The sequence below is a fragment of the Triturus cristatus genome, chromosome 7 (genome assembly GCF_964204655.1).
Source record: "Triturus cristatus chromosome 7, aTriCri1.1, whole genome shotgun sequence".
In the NCBI taxonomy this organism is placed as follows: Eukaryota; Metazoa; Chordata; class Amphibia; order Caudata; family Salamandridae; genus Triturus; species Triturus cristatus.
In genome coordinates, this window is record NC_140590.1 from 146,392,924 (window position 1) to 146,413,710 (window position 20,787).

General features: G+C 43.8%; 1 protein-coding gene across 1 annotated transcript in view; it reads left to right on the forward strand.

Moving 5' to 3' along the window:
- Positions 1–20,787, forward strand: part of LOC146809065 (B-cell receptor CD22-like) — a 554,422-nt gene that overhangs the window by 417,296 nt on the left and 116,339 nt on the right. Inside the window, exons 4-5 of the mRNA XM_085614284.1 lie at positions 7,011–7,304; positions 18,311–18,577. Coding sequence (XP_085470410.1) covers positions 7,011–7,304; positions 18,311–18,577 — 561 coding nt within the window. The remainder of the gene's footprint in view (positions 1–7,010; positions 7,305–18,310; positions 18,578–20,787) is intronic.

The following is a 20,787-nucleotide window of genomic DNA, read 5'->3' on the forward strand; positions in this document are numbered from 1 at the left end:
TGATGTTGTGGTGACGATAGGGGCTTGTACATATGCCCCCCAAACTTTAACATGAGGAACAACACAAATGACCAACGAAATGCTAAAATAAATCTAAATACATATATAACATAATTAACATAACAATAAAACATCTTCCAGTAGAGTCATGATTTACAACAGAAGCGCAGCAGCACACTGAAGTGTTCAGAGATGAAGAGGTCTGTAGGAGGACTGCGCCTTGGGTGGCTTTACTTTCTGATGCCTCTGTAGCACCCTGGGCTTGCTCTACATCAAAGGTCTGAACACAAGTGCATTTACATTTCATGTTTTAGCACTTCTCATCAGGTGTGACATTTAGCCGGTTATGAGTGAGAGTTCAACCCAAACTTCAAATGTGTGTGTCTCACCTGCCACGAGTGAGGCATGAGGTCCCTGAAATCTTGCGTTGACTACAACAGTGAACTGCTGAAATGCCCAGCTCTCATACATTGTCTTGTCTCTTCCAGGGTACTGTTGACAAAAGACATGACATTCTCCCAGCCTTACCCCAAACCATACTGCCAGCAGCCACTAGGAGCATAGGTCACCTTCTTAAGTCTTTCCCTAGAGTTTTTAGAGCAGATCTGTATTTAGATTTCATGCGCTAAATCACACCGTGCCCTGGACCTTCCCACATACAATATCGTCGGACTACAGCAGGCATTTCAGTCCACAGGAAAATGAGCAAAAAGGGGACGTTCCAAGAGGGGCCACCATGCAGTGCAGTTTTAGAACCCGCCCCTCACTTGTACTCAATCTGAAAGTTGTGAGCGTATTGACAAACAGTTGAAATTGATAGGAGGGTCTCAAGATGCTATTTCTAACTTTTGATTTCCATTAGCTTTTTTTAATAAACTTTCAAAAAACTGCTGGACACCAAATTAGTATGCCTGCAAAAACACATTTGTTTTGTGTACCTGTTAGAAATGGGGCTACTAGATGGCTACAACAAAGCTAGGCAGAATTCACCATCCTAGTCAGGGTAAGAGAGTTCCACACCCAAGATAACCCCTGCTCACCCCCTTGGTAGCTTGGCAGAGCAGTTAGGCTTATGCCAGAGTTAATGTGTCATGCGTTTGCACAACACACACACCAGTGACACAATAGGCACGCCGCAAAAAGAGACTCCACACAAGGTTTTATAAACAAATATCCTTTGAAGTTTTACACAATACACATTAGACCACAATCACATAAATCACTGTGCCACTAGGCACTTGTCATAGAAATGCATGGATCATATATTGTTTTACCACTAGGCAATTGTCATAAATGTAGAGATCATAGATCACTTTGCCATTAGAGGTAAAGTACCTTAGACCACACTCACATTGTATGCTATGTACATCGAATTAAACAATAAGCGCAAACCCAATAATCACCTTGCCATAAGGCACTGGCCATAAACATCACAGTTAGTGCACTAAGACACATACTTGTAACTGGCACATTAGTCCACAGACTCTTTGTACTATACATAAAGCACATGTGATAACACCTCAGCAAACATCATGCTGCCCCTGCACATAACACTTATTACTCTGGCCAGTATAAGTCCTACATCATAACATCAGGGCAGGGAAATGTGTTTTTTACATGCTCACATAAATTTCCAGATCTTTCTTAGCGCTAATTATTATTATTATTATTATTATGTGTGCTTATATAGCGCTCAACTTACCCTTGGGCATCTTGGCGCTTGCATTGGGAACCCGTCCTGGTTTTTCCCTGTGAGATAACCCGTACTGGGCATCCCCAAGGTGAAAGCCAGGCATCCCGCCGCGGGGGGGCCGTTGTAGAGATTAAGCAAGCTATTGCCCAGAGTTGCAGAGTGTGAACCCATGATTTGAGTAGGCACCGAAGTGAGAATTATCGAGTCCGTGGACACTTGGGCTCAGACCCTGCCGCGTCGGGAATTGAACCCTGGTCCCGGGTCTGACCTCTGCTTCAGGGTATGCCTTCTCTAACCAGTGAGCCACACTAATCACCACTTTATCCTTTTTTTATGCACTGCAGCACTCCCGCGCGGCTACCTCCGGGTATATGGGTCAGGACAGAGGGGGTGGGGGCAGGCACATACTGCTCTCATCGGCAGAGAGACCTCGATGTTTTCCCTGCAGGTGGAATTGCTTCAAGGTAGCTGCCCGCAACCATGCAGTGCTGCCGCTGCAATATCTGTTCCTATCTCCCGGGCAGGAGCAGCTTCCTGCGTCCGCACAGGCCATGGCTTCAGACAGGATGGAAAAGGCTGGTGGGGAGACCCCCCACGTCCCCCACCCCGTGAAAAGGAGGCTGCCCTCCCCATGTGGTCAAGTGGGGAGAACACTGGGTACACAACAAATGCAGGGAGACCCGTCCCTCCCCAACGATCAAGCCCTCCAGGCAGCTGCACGCATCCGTGCACTACAGCTGCAAGCTAAGCCCTAACTTTGCCTGATGCCCATTACTGCTCGGGGCCCGACTCACCGAAGAGGCAGCCAGCCGGTCAGTGCAGGCCGCTTAAAGTCCTGAGCCCGTTCCCGCCCCTTGCTCCGCACAACACTCCTGGGGTCTGGCTAGAAGATGAGTGAAATGCCCCGGGTCACACCCAAGCAACGTGGTGATGGTGCTGAGGTCACACCGCAGGCTGCATCACATTCTGTGCCCATGCCAGGTGTTTTCTGGACAGACGCAGGAAACCCCCTAGTAACACACTGGAGTTTCCAACTGAGACCAGTAACAAAATCGCTTGGTGACCTCACCAACAGTGCCAGAACTACTCAGCAGGGGAGTGCAGAACTACAGCAGACCTCAGCATCAAGTAAAGCGCCAGAGGTTTTAAACTAAGTGAAGCACCAGACACCTCAGAATCAGGTGTTATAACCAGAAGGAAGACTTTGATGTCCCTGAGTCGTCTGAAACAGGAGGACAGCACACACAAGCCCTTGGAGATTCTTCACAAGCAGGATACCACAGCACGCCAAAAAGAATCAGTCCTTTTCTCCACCACAGACAGAAGCAGCAACTGCAGGCCAACCCACCCCTTACTCAGAAAAGGCAGCGCTCCTGACACAGTCCTTCCGCTCTTCATCTTGGCAGGGTCCTCTTGTTTCTTGAAGTAATCTAAAGTCCTGGAGTTTGAGGTGTAATACTTATACCACAAAATGTCATTGTTCTCTTTGTGTAAGATTATGTAAGGGTCTCTGAACCCAGTCCAAATTAGTCCTGTCCTCCATGGTGCAGCATGACCACAGGGCGCGGAGACAGCATTGTGAAAAAGGGGACACAGCCTATTCATGTGCAAGCGAAACTCCTCCAACCACTCTAAACGCAGACCAGGTCTATTCAGCCATCTGATGAGTCACCCAGGCAAGGCAGGACACACCTCAACCCCCCAGTGACTGTCCAGAGTGAATGCACATCTCAGCTTCTCTCATTCACACACCAGATGGCTCGTGTTAAGGCAAGGATGTTTCAAATGTGGTATCGCCGACAGAACCGGCTGTTTGAATCAAAGCACGAGTCCCGTTCTGAAGAAGCCGCACTGCACTAAAAGACTAAGGTAACAACATTTCAAACATCCTTGCCTTAACACGAGCCGTGCCATGGAGGGCTGCATGAGGATCAAGATTGAGCATGTTACTCCACTTGAGAGCACAAGTCCCGTAAAAGGACCAAACCATCAGCATGAACTAATAGGCACAAGCTATGGCACAGAGGGGTTGATAGACACGTGTATAGACAACCTACTCTCACTCTCGCAGATCACTTATAATCCAGCATTGCATGAGTCTGTCCATTTCAAACAAGTATCCTCCAACCTTACAAAATTCTCTCCATACTCTTCCATAGTGAACACAAGCTCTAATAGAGCGAACAGTGAGCCATATAACAAAAATGAGACTGTTCAGCCAGTGCAAGAGAACAATTGCTCCTTAGTAGGTATGTTAAACTTATTTGATGTTTATAAGCCCTACATTCCAGTTAGAATATAGAACAAGACACTAATACACCTTCCCTATTCTTTAATCATAGCGTCCTACACTTTTAAGTCCCCAGCCCTGAGGAAGACCTTCCCTGAAACCTCACGGTCCCCGCACAAAGGTCAAAACGCGTGGGCACACTCACCATCCCCTCACTGAGGCTAAGAGCATCTCCGTCTCTATTTGAAACCTAACTGAAATCGAGGTCATTCAAACTGAGGTCTAGCCAAAGAAAGACGGTTTCCCTCCTGTATACAAAAAACTTCGAGTCATGCGCTGACCTCTTCACCATCTGGACTGACAATTGATAAGTACCGAGGATAGTTAGGTCCCAATCATCCTAGTACATGTATTCAAAGAAGTAGGACATAACAAATTTGTAATAAGGTTGTACATGTAAGTATTGGTTACTACTAATTTCAGACTTCATACTTTGATATTTTTTTATTTTTTGGGAATTTTGCACAGTATATAACGTTTCTATGTATCACTATTAAGCACAAGCATGTAAAAGATGATATGATCATGTTATTAGGTTTGTGTGATTTAAAAAAAAAACAGCTCAAGTGAAAAAATGAAGTAAACTACGTATTGATGAATACACAAGATATTTTGTGCATGAACCTCTTTGCATATGTTGAGAAAGGTTTTGCATACCCACCCCCTGTTCAAGCGGACATTGAAATAACTCCAGTTCATATTTAGAACAGACACGAAGGTAAAGAACGTAGACCTTCGTAACTAAATTTACAAGCGATCCATAGTCCAAGAGGTACTCTTTCTTTGCAATGCTTATCTGATTCCAGCCTCTTTGGTCCTAAACCAAATCACTCCCCTTGAGTTTGACAAACACTTTCTAAAAGTGGCATTTTCAAACACAGAATTTAAAGAGCACCTTTACCAAAAGGCGCGTTAATAAAATCTGAGTTCAGAGAGCCTAAACTCAATTTTTCCAGCTTGCCCTATGGAAAGTTACACATGTAAAAATGGTACAGTGCAACCCCAATGATAAGCCTGTGGGACAGATATACTTTCAATAGTGAAAAACGAAATGCACAGTATTTCACGATTAGGAAATGTCCCACACACCAGTACATGTCCTACTTTTCAAAAACACTGCACCCTGCCCTTGGGGTACCTTGGGCCTACGTTAGGGGTGCCTTACATGTAAGGAAAGGAATGGTTTGGGCCTGGCAAGTGGGTGTACTTGCCAGGACAAGATGGCAGTTCTCCAACTGGGTGCCCAGAAACTAGAGTGGTAGGCCTGAGACAGCTTTACAGGGCTACTCATGTGAGTGGCACAACTAGTGCTGCAAGCCCACTAGTAGCATTTGATTTACAGGCCATGGCACACACTGTGCACTTTAATAGGGACTTACCAGTAAATCAAATATGCCAATCATGGATAACCAATCATTGTCACAATTTATACAGAGAGCATATGCACATTAGCACTGATCACCAGTGGTAAAGTGCCCAGAATCCTATAGCCAACGAATGCAGGGTCAGAAAAATAGGAGGCAAAGGGCGAAATGTTTGGGGATAAACCTGTCAAAAGTGCCAGGTCTATCAGTACCTATTTCATACTCAGGAGCACTACATTAGTTTTAAAAAAGAGATGTGTGTATATCCTGACAAGAAGGTTTTTAGGTCCACAGAGGTCTGCAAACGTCTAAAAAGAATTAAAGGATGTCTAGTCTGACTGACTTTTCCGGGTTGACAGCTTGTTCCATTCGTAGTTTTGTGATGTCAGATGACGTCCAGTGGTTGTGGAAAATCTCTTCCATCTGGAAGTGGAGGGTAGAGGGACTACACTTCCAGAGAGACACAATGCTAAAATAATCCATTGTTAAGCAAACTAATTTTCATGTTCACAAACAATATCAAAATACTTTTCTTAGCTATACACCTAATTCGAACTCTGCATTGGTACCGATTTGCATGGGAAAAGTTTGGCTGATGGCCAGTCCCAGTTCGCAACTCTAGTCAACTCATAAACCTTTGAAGACCCATATTTGTACTGTTGTTTGATCTTGGTGAGATGTGTGTTGTTTGGCCAAAGAGGGGGATGTGAGGCTACACTGGACTCCCTAAGGTCATATGTTCTATTAAATGCACGAGAAAGCAATACTCCCACCCAAGGACCAAGACCAGTCAGTGGGCCTGTAGATGCACCAGTCACAGAATGCAGCCAAAAGCCATGTCATGCTTTCATCACTTGTTACACACAGCCATAAGTCATGTTCTGTGTATAAGGTGTCATTGACTTGCCCTCCGACAGCTTGTGGGGACACAGGGTTTACCTTGCTGGCACTGAGGCAGGGGCACAGGGCCTGGTAGGAAGATATTCTTTTCTCAGAGTCCTGCTGAGCATGGCCGAAGGTTGTGCACAGTGAGAATTTGGAAGGGGAATTGAGGTGGGGTCATTCGCAGAGTATTGTGGGACGCTGGGTGTCGGGATTCCCTGAAGGCCCTATATACAATACCCACAGAGCATGGGCCAAAGGGCATGGTGACCAAGTGGTTAATACAAGTGAGCACCCACTTTGTGTGGCTGAAGGCCATGCCCTCTGCCCACTGATCCTGCAAATACTGGGGATGAGGCGAATGACCGGAGCCAATGGCAGTGCCCTGCAGGAACTAGCCGTGCCGTACTCGGTACATGGATGCTGAGAGCACGTCATGGCTGAAGGCCACGGTTGTGCCTAGAAGCTGATGGGTAGGGGTGAAGGTTGCGACTGGTGTATTCCGAGGTCCAAGAGGTACATTTTCAGGAGGAAAGATTAAAAATAAGCATTGCTAATTGTGCACACCATGGAGTTTACACTAATCAGTGTGTTGCGCAAGGACTATAGTAATCTGACATGGCAGTAATAGAATAATCACACTGTGTAAAGTCATCTCAAATAAACTTTGCTCCATTTGATTCTGATGTAAAACACACATCACATGGGGCCCAGATACTGTTTCAGAGGGAGCTCCTTCATCAGGAACATTGTCACATGTGTCCATTTGTGTTTTGTGCAGGTACCCCAGCGCGGCCAACAGTGACCCTCCCTCGAACCATGACTGAAGGGGTCCCAGTAACAATCACCTGCTCTGTGGAGCACACCTGCCCCGCCCACCCACCCACCCTGGCATGGGACAAGATTCATACGAGTGTCCGCGTTTACCATGAAGAACTCTTAGGCGGATTATGGAGGACTGTCTTAGTGCTGAATTACACCCCCGCCGCAGAGCATCATATGGGGGAGTTTGTGTGCACAGCTAATTACCCCGGTGGCAAATCAGCGCCTAGATCCATTACACTGTTCATTCGATGTAAGTCTTTTAACTTTAATTACTGGAGATGAAAATGGGCATTACAGAGAAATTGAAATAATATTGAGTTAAAATGTATAATTATGTTGATTAGGTGTGTGACAGCCGCCCAGCCAATCAGAACGCTTCTAACCACTGGACTGGGTGCACTGATGAAGCCATCAGCGGCCTCGCGCTCTTTGTCCCTCTGGTGTCCTGGTGCGCGCCCGCAGCTCTGTTGTGGTTTTCTCTTAAACGTCAGTTTTCTCCAGCAGCTTCTGAGTGAAGGGAAAGGTCGAGCTTGTTGTTCTAATTGAAACTGCATTTGTATAGCGCTTCATATCCCACTGTGAGGCACTGAGGCGCATTATCAGACAGGGAGCATGCTGCACCATGGTTGGTTTAGAAGGTTGTAGTAATTGCAATGAGTCCTATTTTGGTGGCATGTGTGATTGACTAAAGTTGTGTCTTATCCTGTCTTGAGTCACAGAGTATCATGAAGGGAAAGAAAGGGAACTAGCAACAATTATACGATAATCCCAAAACTTACAAGTTCCAGGACAACGTAATGCTAATTATTCCAAAAATATTGTGCGCTATTATTAATGAATGACTGTATCAATATTCAATTTTTTTTTTATATATCAAAAATCTTTTTATTTTAATTATATTCTGTTTTTTTCAAATATCAGAAACCATTCTTATTTTATAGTTAAAATCATTAGTGCATCAGAATAAGGGTAAATATGTACAGCATAATCATATATTCAAAGAAAAAACTGTTCAATTGGATTATACAATTAGATTACACAATTGATTTGGCAATTAGAGACAATATATATTTGTCAATAGTTGAAACATCCAGGTGATTCATGGACAAAACCGGAGGTCTGGCGGTAAATACAAGCCACAGAGTGTAGCAGTGCGATGAAGGAAAGACGAGTCAGAGACAGGGCTCAGAGGTCACAATAGTCGCTATTTTTGAGCTTCTCTTCAGTTCATATATGGAGTGTTTGATGCCTACTGACCATTTAACACAAGTCCTGTCAACACAATAATTTAGACATCAAGGGGTAGATTTTCAAAAAAGTTGTGCAACACAGCGCAGCAGCCAAAATTGCTGAGCTGCGTTGCGTGACAGTGACGGAGCAGTAGAGCGCCATATTTACAGAGAGATGTCTCTCACCTCTCCCTAGCGCTGGCGCTGATTTCAGCTGCTGTGCAACAGGCACACACCTTGGCACCATAGCAATAAGGTGCGTGCCTGCGTCTAGCATAGGTTTTGTACAGGAAGGGTACCCTTCCTATACAAAATACTATGCCTAGACAAGTTCAAACACTTTTCTTAATTTTTGTATCGGTGCTGCACAGTGCAGCAAGCATGCAAAGTCAGAAAAGAAGGGAGAAACTAAAACATTTCGCATCTTAATGCCTTCTTTCAGAAGGCGTTAACTTTTGGTGCTAAACCCCATCTACTGTTGTTTGTAGGTAGGGTTTTACGTCAAAAGGCATTGGTGGTTGCATGGGAACGCCCATGTACCACCTATGTAACACCCCATTAGCGCTAAGTAACCCAGAGCAATGCTTCGCGCTTCTTCAGGTCACTTGTAGGGTACTTTCCAAAGTAAAAAAAGTTTTGCGCTGGAAAGTAAATTGGTAAAAACATTTTATGTTGGTTTGCATCACTTTTGTGATGCTAACCCAGCACAAAATGTTTGAAAATTCACCCCTACTCTGTTATTACCTGTAGGGCCTAAAGAGGAGTGAGAGGACTGAGGTAGTCTGCATTACTGTCATCCCACATAAAAATCAGTGACTGAGAAAATGTATGTATAAGATTTAGAGCGTCCAGTGTTAAAGCTGGTGAGGGAGGAGGGTGGGACCATCAGGGATGCTCTATACCGGGATCACCCAAAGTGAGTGGTTACTGGACAGATCTCTTTTGCATTTGGTGCATATCCTCATTTGTATTCCTCAGTGTTGTAGGCAGGTCGGTGGAGGCTGCCTGAAAGAGTAGGCATGTCCTATAGGTTTTAAATTTCAGGGTGCCTGAGATGATTATTCTGCAGGTGTGAACATGGAATAGGAAGATGTAGTCACTTCTGGTTATAGGAAGCGGGGGCAGAATGTTTGGAATGCAGACTTTGTGCTGTATTTATTATGGTGACAAACATTTCCCCGCCTGCACTGCAGCAATTAATTAAACAGCGCTGTAGAGCCAGTTGGTGAAATGCCCAAAGGCAGGTTGAAGAGGGCAGCAGAGCACCGGAGGGCAACCCCTCCAGTAAAAAAAACAAGCACTGGCAAAGCCAATAGGCTGCGGCAATGCCTGAACTATTGGCCTTGTCAGTGTAAATGTCTTCTAGCCATGTTGTCTAGTAGCACATCTGCTGTTCAGAATGGCTAAAAGTCACTGAAAGTCCAGAATGATAGGATGTTGATCCAACGCAGAGTCTCTTCACCCCCTACATGTCGAGTGTATTGTCCTGCTCCTCCTAACATAAAAAGCCCTATGACGTGGCCTGCGCTGGCCATATCATAGCACATTTTTCCAGTGACTGTCAGTCATGCTGAACAGCAGATGTGCTGCTTGACAACATGGCTTCAAGACATTTACATTGACAAGGCCGATAGCTTGAGCATTGCCGAGATATATTGGCTTTGCCAATGCATGTTCGGTGTTGATGGGGTCTTGCTGAACAAATGTGGAAGTGATAGTGAGAAACTGATGAGGAGCTTTGAAGTGAAGCGAGAATGTGGCGTAATGGCCAGTGCTGCTGAAAGGGGTACTGGAGACCAGGTTCGATCTCAGGGTCGGCTGAACACTTTGTGATTCTGGGCCAATCACTTATGCTTCCCTCCTGTCTACAACAATGGATGTCTCACTGTGCTATGTAACTGTTGAGCACTTAAAGTGCACCAATACCATCAGCTGATGTTAGCACTATGGCATGATGGAGGATGGAATGTGCACTCCAATACCATTGGATCTTGCAAAAAAAATAAAAGCAGCAGCGATGAGAGAGGTAGTGGGGGGAGTGGTCACGCAAGCAAGCAGGAGGGTAAGTGAAGATGGGAAAGCAACGACAAGAGAGGGCAAAAGAGAGCATCAATTAGGGGTAAAAAAAAATACTTTGGTTTAATCAGGATCAGTGGCAAAAATGAATGTGTCATTGTGGAAAGTAACTAGTGGGCACTTATAGTGCTCCAATACCACCGGCTTGTGTTCGCCCCATGGCAAGATGGAGAACGGAGCAAGCGCTCCAACACCTATGAGTTCATGCAAAACAATAAACAAGTGCTGTTCGTGTTTTAACAACGTCTTAAGAAATGTATCAGTGTATGTACATGCTCATGCATTTTAGGGGTATATGTGTATGTGTATACAGGAGCGGCCTGAAAACACATGTACTCCTATGGAGTGCTTGAAAACAAAGACAAATATAGCTCAGCAAACTGGGAGCAGTGTAAGTGTACTTGGTCCAGGAACTATTGGAGGGTCAAAACCAAGAAGAGGCATGACGCCTGCATGCCATGACGAATGGCATCAATGAAAAGGAGAGCAACACTAACATTTACTAATGGTGTTGTATGGGCGGCCTGTAAGCCCACAGATAGAACACAACACATCTCTTTGAGACAGCGCATGCACTGTCTAGCTGAGATCTAAAAACAGCAATCATGGTGGGTCAAACACCAGCATCAAGAGTGTGCGGGGTTTGTCCCGCAGGGGGTGTCTGCAAATCAGAATATTTTATTTGGCTGCCAACTGAGGTTTTAGTGACACCAAAGGCGTGCACTGATTACAGATGACTCTGGTATTGTCACGTTATGGAGGTTTTTGTGACTTTTTGGAGAACTGTTAGGTAAAATGCTCTGTTCTGATCGTTTCCAATCTCTGGAGAAGCCAGGTCTTTACTTTGCTTCTGAAGATCAGATGGGCTTGTATACTTTATATATTTGCTGGCAAGGAGATGCAATGTTCCACTGTCTGTACTTGGAATGGTGCTCAACTAAATTTATTTTTGGTAGGAATAGGTTCTAGTCTATAGTGTAGTGTCATGTTCTAGGAGTAGAGAGAGAGAGAGAGAGATCAAGAAATATGTATAGAAATATAGAGAGCTAGATATCTATAGCTATATAAAGATATAGATATATAGAGATCTAGATATATAGGTATTTATAGATTTACTGTACTTAACTCCAAATGATATATATCTTCAAGCTATGTAATGTGAAGTTAGGAAAGTAAATTTATACTTACCAACATATAGTTACCCACACAATATTCTGTTTGTTGACATTTTGGGCAGAATGCAAATGTATTTCGATATTGTTTTATTCAATATGCTAACTTAAAACCCTGTAGAAATGCTGACTTTTCCCAATGGATGATGGAAAGGGCCTTAATGGCCAAGTGTCTGTCTGTCTGTAGTTATTGTAGTGCATCAGGCACCATTGCTATGTGTTTTCTTGAATGGAGGATTCGTAACAGTCTTGTTGCAGTGTTGGATCATTTGCAGTTTCATAGTAGGCCATTTGCATAAGTTACCCCAGCTATCATGACAGAATACCCTGCTTGGTATGGTTCGCATTGTGTTCAGTTGCATCCTTGCGACTACATTAACATGCCTGGTCAGGGATAGAGTGAAGTCTGTGGCAACCCTAAGGTTTCTTACCTCCCTCAATGTCACATATAACCTCAGAATTGGGCAAAGTTGTGGAAAATAATTTGGCCCCTGTGATCCAAAAGAGTAAGAAAGATTTAGAAAGGTTCAAAAATCTGCATCTTTCGATTATGGGTCGATGTAAGATTATTAAAATGCTATTTCTTCCCAAAATGTTGTATCTATTTAGAACGATACCCGTAGTGTTTGAGAGTCACTGGTTCAAGGAAATGGAAAAAATGGTTTACAGATTTGTATGAGCACAAGGAAAGACTAGAAGAGCCCTCAGATATATATCCTTACCCAGGGACAGTGGGGGCTGGGTGGTTTCAGACTTAAAAATGTATTACTGGGCTGCAACAGTCCAATACATTCAAGGATTACTGGGGGGGGATTTTGTGGACCGGTAAAGAAGGGACACTCCTCCAGATTTGCTACTAGAGAGAGAGGTGCCTAACTATAGTGAAGCCAGTTACCATAAAAAAAAAGTGCAGCTGTAACGGTTTGGACTACTGTCAGGAAAAAGTTGGGCCTATGAATGATGAATTATTACACTCCTCAGTTTTGAAATCTGTCACTTATCCAGAGGTATTCCTTGACGGGGTTATGTCATGATGGGATGCATTGGGGTGAGGAAGATGGGGTACTTGCTTGACTTAAATGGAATAATTTCAATTGAGAAGGCTCAGCTTCTTTTTAGTCTTGATCATAGGGATTTTTTTAAATATCTTCACGTGTGAAGCTCCATCACAAGGAAGAAAGGGGGGGACTTTCTCTAAAGATCTAGTTATGGAGGCAATAAGATATCCAGATGGCTGCACTATTACTCAGATTTACGGCGGGCTGAGGCAGCTACTGGCTGAAGATCTAGACAAGCATTGTGAGAAATGGCAGCAGAAGCTAGATATTGAAGGGGACAAGTTTATGGTTTTACTCGAGCTCGGCCACTCCGTATGCAGGGTAGCAGGTCAGCAAGCACAACATTGTAAGAGGATCTTTTCATTATACTACACGCCATCCAATGGGGTGGCATGGATGGTATCCTATGTCCCCGCTGCCGTAGTGCCGATGCTGATATAGTTCACGTTTGCTTCTTGCCCGGCTCTAGATCCTCTGAAGGGAGCTATAGAAGAAATTCTAACACAAACTTTGAGGATTTAAACAAAACTCACAGCTGAGCTGATGTTGCTAGGAGTCGCTAAGAAAGGAGTACCATTGGTACCGCGCAAATTTGTCTTTTAGCCATGGCTACAGTACTAATCTGCATTTCATCTGCCTGGGTGGATCCTGCACCCCCCACATTTCACCAATGGATTTCACGGCTCTTAGAATGGAATGAAACCCAAAGTTGAAACAAGCCCAGCCACATCTTAATGATCCAGGGCTTTTTGGGGTATCATAATAGTCATGTGTGATTTTTTTACGCTCTCTTATACAATAAAATGTACGCACAATGTTTTGTATTCCATTATTTACTGTATTTATGATAGATAATATTTTTTTATTTTACTTTTTTAATTTTTTCATTCACCCTCAGTAAAATAAACTTGTACAATAGCATCCATAAATAAATATGAGGAATCAACATAAGTATTTGTAAAGCACATGTTCACCCTTAGGTATCTTGGCACTGAATAACAGATGGTTATTGTTATTTGCTCAGGAGAGGAACCAAGAAGAAACTGAGGAGAGACTATCCCTGAAACTGGGGGATTGGCCTGCAGGGGTTGCCTACTGCCAAAGAGAGGAGAAAGGAACTTTGTGTGTACTTTTGCTCAACTTGTGAAGGATCTCCAAGGCCTTGGAAAAGAGTTTGCCTCCTGCTGAAGTCTCAAGAACAACAGACTTCACCCCCTTAGCTCCCCAGAGTCTTTAGGAAGTGCCTGCTGCTGCTGTTTGGGCCTTCTGAGGGACTGCGAGTCGCAAGGAGCTGGAAGCGCGACTCAAGAAGGAGAAGCGTGCCGCCGTCGGAGCTGTTGTCATTGCATCGCGTAAAGTGTGTCGCTGCTGCAGCATCGCACCGAGCGTAAGCGTCTCGCATCATCCATGAAGTGTCTCGCAACGCCGAAGAAGCGTGTCGCCATCGCAGCCATTGTAGCTGACGCATTGCACCGCATCAAGAGAAGAGTCTTGCATCGAGGAAGAAGTGTGTCGCCATCGCAGCCATCGTAGTTGTCCCATTGCAACGCATCAAGAAAAGCGCCTTGCATCCACGGAAAAGCGTGCCGCCTTCGGACCTGCTGTCGTCGCATCGCGTAAAGGGGGGTTGCCGCTGCAACGTCGCAGCGAGCGAAAGCATCTCGCAAACGTCGGAGAAGAGTGTCGCTGCTAAGGCCTCTGTCTTCGCATCGCGTAAAGTGTGTCGCCGCTGCAGCTGAAGCATCGAGTCGGGTCTTCTCGCAACATCGGAGAAGCGTGCCGCATCTGGAAGATCTTCACGTCTTTATTTCTTTGCACCAAAAACTTAATCGCATCAACATCGTTGCAACACTTTCGTTGCCCTGCGTGTCGCATCTGAAAGGTACATTGACTTAAAGTGTCGCATCTAAGAACTTAAGAGAACTAAGCCAAATTCTACCATCTAAAGTAACAGTATTGTGTGTTTTTGTCGTTTAATGGTCTTGTGGTAAATCTATATAAAGAATACATATTTTTGATATAAAACTTGTGTGGTGTCCATCTGTAATGTTGTCACTTGATTACTGTATGTGTTCACAAATGCTTTACACACTGCCTCTGAGATAAGCCTGTCTGCTCGTGCCAAGCTACCAAGGTGGTGAGCAGGGGTTATTTTGGGAGTGTACCCCTTTACCCTAACTAGAGGAGGAGGTCCCTATTTGTCACAAGTGCATACCTGTGCCAACTAGAGAACCCCAAGTCTAACAGGCCTGTATCAAGAAGGGTCCCAGGAACCGCCTCACTTAGTGGTGGAACTGATTTTTATTGTGCTTCTTGTGCTGCAGGTGCCTGTAGGCTGGTTGCATCTGCATTACCAATCTACGGCCTTTCAGGAATATGTATTCTGGTTGTTTTTTAAGTAGATGACAAAACACAAGGGTCTTGAGAGAGTGCTCCATTGTCCACATTCTGAGGATTCGAGGTATGGGCTGACTCTGGTTACACACAGATCTCTTTTTTGGTGGGTTGGAAAACATTTTTGATCATGGAAATCTGATTTGCAACTCTCATGATCTTATCCTAATTTTTATTCAGTTTCTTGAGTTGCTTTCTCTTGCACCTCAACAGACACAGAGGGTGTTGGTGTATTGTGGGCTGGTGAGTTATGGGCATTTAGAAGTAATCTTTGAAGGCCTTCCTTAACAGTGTTTTCAATAACCCCCTAAAGGACAATATAAACAAGAGGTCCACTTTCCAAACACCACTAATAACTTTAACCTCAGTGTAATGTTAAATATCAAACTGGTTCTAAGTGAGATCACTTTTCAGTTATGTACTATATGTTTTTTGTATAGGTTGTTTTGAATTATGTTTTTATGATATAATAATGTGCCTTCCATTTGAATGTAGTCTGAAAGTTATGTTAAAGTGCACATGAAGATTTGCATACTAATCAAAAAACAAATGAAAATAAAAACACGGGCCAAGGTAATTCAATTACTTGACCTTGAACAAAAGATCAAATTGAGTATTTTCAGTTTGGGTAATTGTTAATACATATTATAATGGTGGCCTAGCCCAGCAGTTTATAAGGGTCCAACCTCTTTGTGCAAACGTTCTAAAAGTAATATTCTTCAAAAATGTAACTTAAAATCTGTCTTTATAATTTTTAATTACAATTGTTAGACACCAAACTGAAAACGTAGACTTGTTTCCAGTCAAAAGTTAGCACTTACTAAATGTAATAAGGTAACCCATTGATATTCCATGGGAGAGAAGCTTCACAGTAGTGAAAACAAAATAAGGAGTGTTTCACAATTACAATGCAGCCTTCCCCATCCACTACCTTAAAGCTTCAGGCCCACTAGCAGCATTTAATTTACAGGCCTTGGGTATATGGTATACCACTCTGCATGGGGCTTCTAATTAAATTACATATGCCATTCAGTTGTAAGCCAATTTTGCCATGTTTAAAGGAGAGAGCACAAGCTCCTTTGCACTGGTTAGCAGGGGTAAAGTGCAAAGAAGCATTAGGCCAACAAAAAAGATTTCAGCAAAAATAGGAGAGGTGAGGGTAAAATGTTTGGGGGCTGCAGAAAGGGTCAAGTCCAACACCTCCAGCCAAACCAGGTGAGATTAATCAATACCTTGCTGGGCTTCCCCGCTTCGGTGATAGATTGTGGAAAATGGCCCTCTACTGCTCTCTAGTGCAGAGGCCCTTGCCAGTACTATGCCTCTATGAATTCAGTTGAATCCCTCTGTCTATATTCTCCTGAGCCACAACTTTATACAATTAAGAGGGGTTTGACATCGCACAAACATTAATAAACATACTCCAATTCTATGGTTTCTCAGATGATGTTCCAAAGTTAAGGTACATGGCATAATAGAAAAAATGTATTAAAACTGAATTAATGATATGATTTCTCTTTCTTTAATGAAATTTGACTTCTATATTGTACTTAGATTGATAATGTTGAGCACCACAGGGGAGATGATGAATCCTTGTGGAACTCTGCATGTTAACGGTCAATTGGAGAAATATGATGAGAATCAGACAATAGAGGTGCTGATGAATCCCAAGCGCGAGAATATAGTAATGAATGCTTTATGAACAATGTGCTGAAAGCTTCCAACAGCGTCACTGTCTGTGATGAGGATGCTGTTACAACTCCCAAGTTAGTCTATTTCTCAGTGCTGTCATTGGATTCATAGCCGTATGGAAGTCATTTTGCTTTGATCGGTTTTAGTCACTGGATGATATGGATGTATGTGTACTTGTATAGCAGCACCCTAGAAGGGTAGCACCAGTGCCCTGAAAAGAAGAAAAGATTCCACGTACAAATCTAGCTATTTTGCTATTATTTCCAAAGAATGGTGGGTGGGTGATATCAATATTCTAGCACCGTCTAGAACGGCTTTCTCTTCTACGGGAGGGATCTATCCAATTTTCTGGAAAGACCTTTGTGTGAGGAAGGCATTCTCTGTTGTGAAGGGGCATGAGCACTACTCGATTGAGGAATTCAAGAGGAGCACATTGTCTTTATGGGTGCCTCAATGATTTTTTGATTTCAGAGGCAGCACTTCGTCTTTATGAGTGGCTGAGGGACTTTAGGATTTTAAGGGGAACACATAGTATTTCTGAGTGGCTGAGAATTTCAAGGGGGGGCACATTGTCTTTTTGAGTGTTTGTGTTAAGAGCTGAAATAGGTCTACGACAACCACAACTGACAATGCCTTGAACGTGAACATATGGGTGTGTCGTGTAGAGAGATGGGTGGAATGGCATTGGTGTGCCTGGTGGTGTCACTGTGTTGTGTAACCTTAAAAGTAATATTTAGTAGGGAGCAACTGTGATTCTAAAAAGTATCTAATAAAAATATCAAGATACAATGGATTATACGAAACAGGTGCTAGTTTCTAGCGTCCTGATACTGATTGTCATAATACTGCTTTGTCACAGTATGATGTTAGAATGAAATAAATAACTAAAAAACAAATGAAGAGAGAAAGAATTAAGCAAAGTTGCACAAGGGGAAATGAGTGAGAGCAAAGTAAAATGTGAATTAAATTCTGGGCATAAAAAAGGCTAAGCGATAAGAAACTAGGATAAGGGAAACAATGTGAAAAGGAAAGAAGTGATTAAATAAACTAACTAAGAAAAGAGACAATAACAAAGTAGAAAAGCAGATCAGGTAAAACAGCACGCAGAGAGCTAGAGCATGGTGATACAGAGAGAGAGAAAGTATGAATGAAAGAATCAAAGGGAGACAGAGAGGTACAGAGAAACATCGAGATAGTGAGACACAGCAAGTGTCAGCGAGAGTGAGTGTAAGAGAAACAACGTGCTGTTATAATGAGAGGAGAGAGAGAGAAGCTTAAAAGCATATGGGAGAGGGGAAAGAAGGAAACAGTAAAAGGGAAGCCTCGGAATCAATAATGAAGTTTCCTCCGTGGGGGATCTCTGAAGAGCGAGGACGAGTAAAGTGTCCTTAGAATGTGGATCACAAACGTGTGAGGGGGGCACTGAGTCCTCTACAAGCACTCACTCCTGGTGACATTACAGGGCCCTGATTCCTCCAGGAACAGCAGAACACGGGCCTCCTTTTCAGCTCACTCACTAGAAGGCTTCATTCCTGGGTTCTAGGGTTGTAACCTTTGACAGATCTCCACTACATATCACTCATCACAGGTAGGACTGATCATTTTTTGTGTTTTAATGGTGTATATTTTGTTACACAGATGCCCCCAAGACCACCACCGCGGCTGAATATTATCCTCGTCAAAGCATTAAAGAAGGGGACACCGTGACATTATCGTGTTCTAGTCGAGGAAACCCCGAAGCGAAGACCTATCGCTGGTTCGAGGGTCCACACAAGACCCCCACTCTGGGCAACTGGTCAACTTTCACCCTGAAGAACATCAGCTGGGACAGCGGACCCTACGTCTGCACCGCGACCAATGACGTGGGGACGGGAGAGTCACCACCGCTGCATCTAAACATTCAACGTGAGTTACACCAACACTACACAGCACTGCAGGAAAGGTCTGTTCACATGGTTTGACACCAGAAAGCAGTGCAGCCCATATAATCAGTCATAAATTATAAAACTTCCACGGATTGCATCATGCTTACGTTCTAACTAACAGTTTTGGAATCTAAATCATTCTTATATTAAAACCATTTCTTTTTAGTCCCTCACACTGTTTCCAAAGTTTCATCTTGCAAATCCAATTCTGCTCTACTTCCATTTTTTGCACGCAGAATTTATAAAAAACTACAGCAATCCTGGCTCTCATTTTTGCATGTTGTTTTAAAACATTGATGTAGTTTTACTTACAACACTGCGCATACTTTTAGGCGTGGGAGTTAAAGACTTCTACCCTGACTGAGTCTCTGACAGCACTGCAGCTACACAGATATTTAAAAATAACGATTCCGCAAACCTGCAAAAAGGTCAGCTCACACAATTATGAGATACCAACAATGGCAATTTTGGGAGTATTTGAAGAATAAATGGATATTGAACATGAGCCACGCTATACATTTGTTGACTAATGCACAGAAGTGTTGCACATTGTGAATCAGACAGCTGTATTTTAACAGAATACTGCACATTGATTGGTTTCTAGAGTTCACGAATGAACTAAAATGTTCACCTTTCTCACAAAATGCGCCTGCTCTGGACGGTTCAGTGGTACAACATCGATGTCACAAATATCGATGTAAAAAATATTGATGAAATAATATAGACTACAAAAATATCGACTCCCATACCTAAACATATAAGTACAAAAATATTGACTCAAAACAATCGATGTAAAAAATATAGATTTAAAAACATCGATTTAAATATATATAAAATATGTAATAAATATTAACCCCTTCAATGCCCATGACGAGCTGGACTCGTCATGGGCTACGGTGGCGCTGTGCCCATGACGAGTCCAGCTCGTCATGAACTCCGCCCGCTAATGAAAGGCGCGGCACTGGGCGGGGAAAGGGGCGGGCATGCAAGGGGTTAATATAAATTTTAACATAAAATAACAAGTAATATACATTTTAACAAAATATAACAAATAAACTTGTTTAAAAAAAGATAAACACATGTGGGAGGGCAGGCTTGATAAACAGGCGAGGAGGCTGGATGTATTTTACGAAAGAATGGATTTTATTTTGTTTCTGAGACAAGAGAGTTCTGGAGCTTGTTGTGTCTTCTGGTTTCCCTCCTGCGAGTACTTCCGCCGAGTTTGTTGGGTCTGTAGAGCTTGAGCTTGACGTGCCAGGTGTTTCTTCGGCAGTGTGGCGTTCGTCGTCCCGGAGGCTCATAGGAGGGAAAAAAGGGAGCCGTCAGTTATGTATTTACTGGATTGTAGAGTTTAAGAACCGTCACCACACCGGGAGTGTTTATTCGGGGTCTATCAGTTGTAGGGTGAAGGTCGTGAAGGAATAGGGTAGTGGAGGGAGTAGGGTAATTACAAAAAGGAGTCGAAAACCTTCCTGTCAACTATTTATTCGTGCATGTGTTTATCATGCATTAGGCAAGAACAAGGTTCGCGGAATGAGGCGTCAGGTTCGGGGTGTAAAGACGTATAGCGAGGCAGGGATAGGGCGATTAATACATAGCAGACCAAGCCCAACCTTCCTCAGTTTCTTCCGCCTCCCCCTCAATGCGTTCCCTCCCGTTTCTCAAGAGCCCGTTCAATCCCTCCGTTCTTAAACCCTTGTGACGCTTTCACTCACCGGCCCCGCCGCAACTCTCCAGAGTTGCGGCCGCTCCCCAGCATCCTCCGGAGGGCACCACCAATCTTCGCACCACCGGTCCTCCGGCTCCGCGTCTTCTCGGTCTTCCTCCCGACTGTCCTCGTTTGAGTCCGCTCTTCCCGCTGTTCTTGCTCCGCCTTCGTCTTCTTCGTGCTGTTCGTTCCGCGTCCCTTCCTCTTTCTCTCCTTGGGTCTGTGACCTCGATGTCCCTTCTCCTACGCCTTTCATTGGGTGTTGACTTGCAGTTCCGTGGTTAACCCCGCCCTCTTCCGGGTCCTCGCTTCCTGTCTGTGGACAAACAGGAGAGGAATATGGGTATCGTAGTTCAGGTTGGTACATCATTCTCTTACGGGGGATTTTGTGTTGACCAGAGGCCTTCCATGGCGTCAGATTCGTGAGATCGTCCCGCAATCCCTCACAACACAGAAACATAATAATTTATAAACATATATAT